This window comes from Gavialis gangeticus, unplaced genomic scaffold (genome assembly GCF_001723915.1).
Source record: "Gavialis gangeticus isolate Ggan-Ray unplaced genomic scaffold, GavGan_comp1, whole genome shotgun sequence".
In the NCBI taxonomy this organism is placed as follows: domain Eukaryota; kingdom Metazoa; phylum Chordata; order Crocodylia; family Gavialidae; genus Gavialis; species Gavialis gangeticus.
The window spans coordinates 929041-935027 of record NW_017729032.1 but is presented as its reverse complement, the minus strand read 5'-3'; the positions used below and the strand labels follow the sequence as shown (position 1 = coordinate 935027).

General features: G+C 64.0%; 1 protein-coding gene and 1 long non-coding RNA gene across 4 annotated transcripts in view; one reads left to right on the top strand and one right to left on the bottom strand.

Annotated features, from left to right (window-relative positions):
• The window catches only part of LOC109303178, a 16449-nt gene continuing 10462 nt past the window's right edge, over positions 1 to 5987 (top strand). Inside the window, exons 1-2 of one of the 2 annotated variants that reach the window (XR_002099022.1) lie at positions 1 to 79; positions 1296 to 1308. This is a non-coding gene — a long non-coding RNA (uncharacterized LOC109303178). The remainder of the gene's footprint in view (positions 80 to 1295; positions 1309 to 5987) is intronic. The other variant, XR_002099021.1, reaches the window with a different exon arrangement.
• Positions 79 to 5987, bottom strand: part of PGAP2 (post-GPI attachment to proteins 2) — a 16772-nt gene continuing 10863 nt past the window's right edge. For both annotated transcript variants that reach the window (XM_019525314.1, XM_019525312.1), the window contains exons 4-5: positions 1608 to 1716; positions 79 to 1161 (exon numbers count right to left, since the gene is read on the bottom strand). In XM_019525314.1, the coding sequence (XP_019380859.1) occupies positions 1031 to 1161; positions 1608 to 1716 (240 nt within the window). In that variant the 3' untranslated portion in view covers positions 79 to 1030. The remainder of the gene's footprint in view (positions 1162 to 1607; positions 1717 to 5987) is intronic.

Sequence of the window (5987 nt, the reverse complement as noted above, 5' to 3'; positions counted from 1 at the left end):
TCAGCAGGGCCCTGGGGCAAAACAGCCGGGGGGTGATGTACCCGGGGCATTCAGCTGCAGGTGATACAGCTGCCGGAGGGTGTAGGGCTCCAGGCCACGCTGGCGGGGCTGGAAGCTGTCAAAATTCAGCGGTGCATTGGTACGGTGCACGCAGACCCCAGGAGCCATCGCTAAGCCCCCGCCTCGCTGCTGGGCGCCGGCCAGACGTGGCCCCACGAGGCACGGTGGTGGGGCAGTCGGCACTGGGGCTCGTGCCCGGTGCTTCCCACCTGCGCTGGATTCACGGGCGCAGGAGCAAGAGCAAGGCAGGCGGCCAGGAGGAGGGGCTGCCGTGCTGTAGCCGATTCCCCTCTGAATGGTCCGGCTGCTCCTCTCCATCCAGCTGGGCTCCAACTTGGGGCAAGAGCCGCTTCACTCAGCCCGGCAGAGCGAACCCAGGGTGCGCGGGGGACCCAGCCCCCGGCTGCCCATAACTTGGCCGGGAAGCTCAGGAGAGCAGCAAGGGGGATGTGGGCGAGGACAGCAGTGAGACCAGGCTGATGCCAAGCTCAGGCCCTTCCTAGAGGTGCTGGCCTGGGCCTTGAGACTCCCACAAGCAGAGACGCCTTCTTTGCAGGGGGTTTCCTCCAGCCTTCTTCCCCGCCACGGCCCAGAGAGGGGACCTTGGGCAGGCCGGGAGCTGCTAGGCAGAAAACCGTGCTCACGGAGGACTCCCAGCCGGCCGCCAGCTCTGCCCTTCAACTGGGGCCGCGATTGTTCCACGCTCGCGACGGTTGTTGCAGAGGCGCAGCCGCAGCGACGGGTCGGAGCAGCGTCTTTCGGGGCAGGCACAACCCCCTGCCCCAGCCGGCTGTTTGGCGGCACCGTTCGCCATTGCAAACGCAGTGGTGCTGCAAGCCTGCCCGGGGGCTCCAGAGACGTAGCCTGAACGCCCTCCCTGTTCTCCTGTCACGCCAGGGCTCTCCCCGGACGCCCGCGGCTCACCACGGCAGTAGGAGTCCCGGAGCGATTGTCGGGCAGGAAGCGTCGGCTAGAAGTGCTTGTCCTCCGGCAGCGAGCTGACCACCAGCTCCTTGTTGCCGAAGTCCCAGAAGGCCGTCATGTGGAAGGCCATGTTGGAGAGGACCACCAGGTACTCCAGGAAGGCAAAGATGGTGTAGGCTAGGGGAGGAAGGAAAGGCAAGGGGATGTCAGCGCAACGGCCAGGGAGACAGCCTCGTCGCAGAGGGGCTCCCTCCTCAGGGTCACAAGATGAGGCGACTGAAGGCAAGTGAGACCCTGTCCCTCTCACCGAGGAGCCTGGAGAGGGTAGCAGGACACTCTCCTTTCCAGACGGCCTATTTACAAACCCGGGCCGTGCTGGGAAGAGAGCTGCAACTGCCCAGTAGGAGACCTACCCGAAATGAATCAGGAACCTCTGCCCATTGCTGCCACCAGCACTGGCCTCTCACTTGGCAACCCTGGCAGCTTGCACTGAGGCCAGGCCCTGCGAGCAGGCTGACCCGGGCAGGGCTCCAGGCTGGGGGCCGGATGCCAGCAGGGCAGGCCAACAGGGTGACCGAGTAAGCCCAGCGCTGCAAGCACCAGGCCAGGGTCAGGGCCATTACCTCCGGGCTGGCAGTACCAGTTGTGGTGGAAGTAGACGCACACGGCCAGGGAGAAGGTGAAGAGGTTGAAGAGGAACAGCAGCAGCTTCCACCTGTAGGACTTGCGCTCCTGGAAGAGAGCGAGGGAACAGGGTCACTTGCAAGCACGGAGGCCCAGCCCCTGAGAGCGGTCCGTGCCACAGCAGCCACGTTGCAACCTGTACCCCTGGCCTGTGAGCCTTCAACACCGGGGCAGCAGGCTCCAGGCCCCGCCGGCTGCTGGCACGGGAATGGCTGGACGCGGCAGGGAAAACCCCACGCTCAAAGGCAGCTCCTCCGTGCCAGACAGCTGGCAGATTCCCCCTGCAACCAACATGACTTCCCAGCAGCTACTGCCTCACCAGGCCAAAATGCAGGGTCGCCTGTCTCCCCGCTGGCCGCAGTGGGCTCAGAGACAGGGCTGCACGGGTACAACCCTGCTCCGACACCTGCTCACCAGGTGGCCTTTGGCAAGTCACTTATTCCGCCCTGCAAAACAGGGATGAAACGCACAGGCTGGCACCGTGACACGTGCTCTCATTCAGATCTCCTCGTGCCCTGGGCCTTCTGCTACCTTGCCCACGTACACACACGCCCACCACGTGCTGCACGCCCTCTGCTACCTGCACACACAGACATGCCCAGCCCAGAAGGAAACCACAGGATTTGCCCCAGTTCAAATCACCCAGTGCAGAAATCGTCAGGCCCTGAATAGCTGCACAGACCCCCTGGCAAGGATGGCCCGTGCCAGGCAGCTGCTGCTTATGGGGCTGCTCCTGGCACTGAATTGGCTCAGGGAAGCCCAAGGCAGTTCGGGACCTGCCCGTTCTCAGGATCCTGCCTGTCCTACGCCATGGGCCATCGGTGGCTCCCGGACTAGGCTCTCCTGCTTCTATGCCAACAGAAAGGGTCCCAGAGCCACTAGGCAGAGGCAGCCTGGGGTCCATCCAGCGCTCCCTCCACCCCTGCGTGGGAGTGAGACGGCTCCTGGCCGTGCACCTCCTGTCCCCCGTGCTCCAGCATCGGGTCCCCCCTTCCCTCTCCCCCCAAAAGCTGCCCACGGGCGCAAAACCCTAGGCAAACACCTGGGCAGTCACTTCCCCATGGCATCGGCTGGGAGAAGGGACGGGAGCCACAGGCCCCAGGCTGGAGCGGGGTTTGGAGCTACACCGCTGCCCTCTGCGCGGGCAGCAAAGCAAGGAGCCTGCGGCCTGGGCAGGATGACAGGGGCCGAGGCCAGAGGGGAAAGGCTCCTTCTTACCCCTGTTCCTGGGCAGTGGGAGGGGGGTTTCCCCCAGTCTGACGCTGCAGAAACTCTGCTCCCCCGAGGCCGGTGAGAAGGAGGAAGCTGCCAGCCGCCCCAGCAGTTTCCATCGCCCCAGTGAAAGCGCGACTGGGTAGGCGCCAAGAGCAGCAAGGGAACAGGCTGTCGCCAGAGGAAAACCCAGCGGGGAGGGCCAGCACCATGGCTCAATCCCCAGCTGGGGCTCGACCCCTGCCCCCCGCCACTGCCTCCCCACATGGCCTTGGGCAAGACACGTCACCCTCCAGCACTCTGCCTCCTCCTGCAGGTGGAGGTGAGAAGCGCTTCCCAGCAGGGACGGCCTGATACGGGCCTGCAATGGACAAGGCACAGCACTGCCCGGCCTGGACCAGCTGGGGCACCGTGGCGGGGCTCAGCCCACGCCCCTGATGCTACCTTTCTCCTCCACGAAAGAGAGGAGCGAGCGGCTTAGGAAACCCAGCTCTTAACCCAGGGCCAGCCTCTGCCCACACCTGGCCGGCAGACACCCGCTGGGCCTCCTCTCCAGCAGCTGTGCGGGGAGCAGGCCACACTGCTGCTCCCCAGCGAGGGGAGGAAACGCTCGCCGGCTCCAGCCTGGCCGGCTGGGCCCCCCCCGACCCTGCCAAAGCCAGCGGGAGGATGCCGTGTCATAGCAAACCTGCCCCGGTGCCCGGGCCCGCGTGGGAAACGAGCCTGGGCGGGAGAGGCTGTTAAGTCAACTCTCACACAGGAAAAAGCAGATCACCAACCACCTTGTTTTCATGCAGGTGGAAGAGCGCGCAAGAGCAAACAGCAGCGCTCCACTCCCGCGCCGGGGAGGCGAGCTGCAGCCTGCGCCCCTTTGATCCCAGCCCCCGCCAGCTGCTCTGCCAGGGGTGCCGGTTGCTCCCTGCGTCGCTGCAGCGGGGTACGGAGAGCTCTGGGAGGGTGCAGGAGCCCGTCACGGCCTCTGAGACTTGCTCTGGCTCCGGCTGCAACAAGTGTCAGGGACAGCTCTAACCACACCAGGCAGCCTGAGCTGCAAAGACCCCTGCCTCCGAGCCTGTCCCCAAGGTAAAGGGCATGCCATGGTGGCAGCTCATGCATACAGAGGGGACTCCAGCCCTGAAGCTGGTGCCTGGGGCGCATCAGGGGCGTCTGCCCTGGGAAGCCCCAGCCCCTCTATTTAGTCAGGCAGACGGTCGCCAGCCTCGAGACGATGCATGACTTGCAAGCTTCCTCCACAACACCCCAGTCCTCCACAGGAAGCCCCTGCACGCTCTTAACCCCCTCCGGGTATCTTCTACCATCCACTCAGCCATTCAGTTCTCCCCAGCAAGGCTCGGCTTGTACCCCCCAGGACCTGGGAAAGACCTGACGGCCTGGCTAGGACTCGCGAGACCCTGAGCTGGTCATCCAGCTCCTCCCTGCCTCAGTGATCTGGTCTGTGGAGTGGGCACAGTCCCCACTTTGCCAAGGATGGGAGACTCAGAGAGCGTTTGCAAAGCACACAGAGGGCAAAAGTATCTCTGAGTGGGCAGCAGCGATTGCTTTCCCCCCCCACCGCCAGCCCCAGAGCAGGAAGGAGCCCTCCGAGCCCTGCAGAGGGAAGCCATTAACCCTTTTCCCCCCAGACTTTCCAAGGACCTTTTCCTTCAGAGGCCTTCCCCCCAGATATGTGCTGCTACCAGGACCTGCAGCATCCTGGGACCATATCCGACACCTCCACGCTGCACAGGGCTGTCCCACCCAGCTCAGCATGTGCGTGCTCTGCTTCAGAGCCACATCTGAGGTTCCCACGCGGGGACAAGCGCAGCCCCTGGGCTGAGAACGACATTTAGGGATATTTTTAGCTGGCTCGTCTGAGTGACCAGCAGCAGCAGCAGAGCTGTGCTCTGCACTTGCGGAGCTCTGTGCAGACTGGAGGTGTGAGAGAGGTTAATTTGGGGGAGGGTGCGAGTGTGCTCGTGATTTGGGGCAGCCTCTCCTGGCTCCGAAACCAGCTAACAGCTTCAGCCTCGCCTGTGCGAATGGTGAAAACCCGCTTGCTGACGGCAAGCCCAGGGGTGGGGGGGATGCGCACAGACTGCGTGGACCGCGCTCCCTGCAAGTGCCAGGTGAGCCGAGGGCCTGATCCGATGGGGAAAAGGGTCACCCAGGACCCCTAGCAATGCAGCTTTGAGGCGAATGATTATCTTGCGTGTTGCTGGCCCAAAGCACCGATGCAAGCATGAATGCTAGGAACCGCCCTGCCCACCACCTCTGGGGATGGACATGGTTATGTGCTTAAAAGCAGCATAGAAATGAGCAAGTCAAGGCAACCCCCAAATGCAAAAGCAGGGGGAAGCTCAGCTATGCTGACCTCACAGCAGGGGACCCAAATCTGTGGCAAAGGCTGTGCACCCTGTACACGAATGGCAGCACCTCCACCTGCCTGCTGCTCTCGAGTCTCCTGTTCACACCACCCCGACCTGCTCCATCCGAGAGCCCAGGCCGCGGCACAGGAGACAGCGAAACAGGTCTGCTGAGGGAACTGACCCGAGATAACTGTGCGCCTGGAGCTGCCCAGGGATCGGGCGGTGGCAAGCGCGGCGCCCAGCGATGCCAGCTGCCACTAGAGCAAGACTGGCATGTGCATGGGCAGGTTGACGGGACACAAGCCCAGCGCCCTTCCCGGCGCTGGCTCCAACTCCCCTCAAGGCTGAGCCTGGGAACGGGGAAATGATGGAAGAGGGGAGGCTCCTGCACAGCCACCCCTGAGCACCTGGGGTCAGAAGGGCCGTGCCCGGCCCCACAATGGAGGCCGAGCTGCTGGCCGTGCCCCTGCTCTCTCCTGCCCCGTTCTGCCTCTTCGGCCACTGCCCACTTCCTGCCCCCCCCCCGGCTTTGCTGCAGCGCAGCTGGGTGCTGAACGCCAGTAGCTGGCACTTCTACTTCCCCATTGCGAGCAGACTCCCCAGCGCCTTCCTGCCCTTGCTCAAAGGCGGTTGCAACACACGCCGTGCAGAGTGCAACGCTTTTGCAAGACGGCAGATTCCTGTCACACGCACAGGCACACGTGTGGTGCAAACGTGGGGGCAGCCGACGCGCTGCACCCT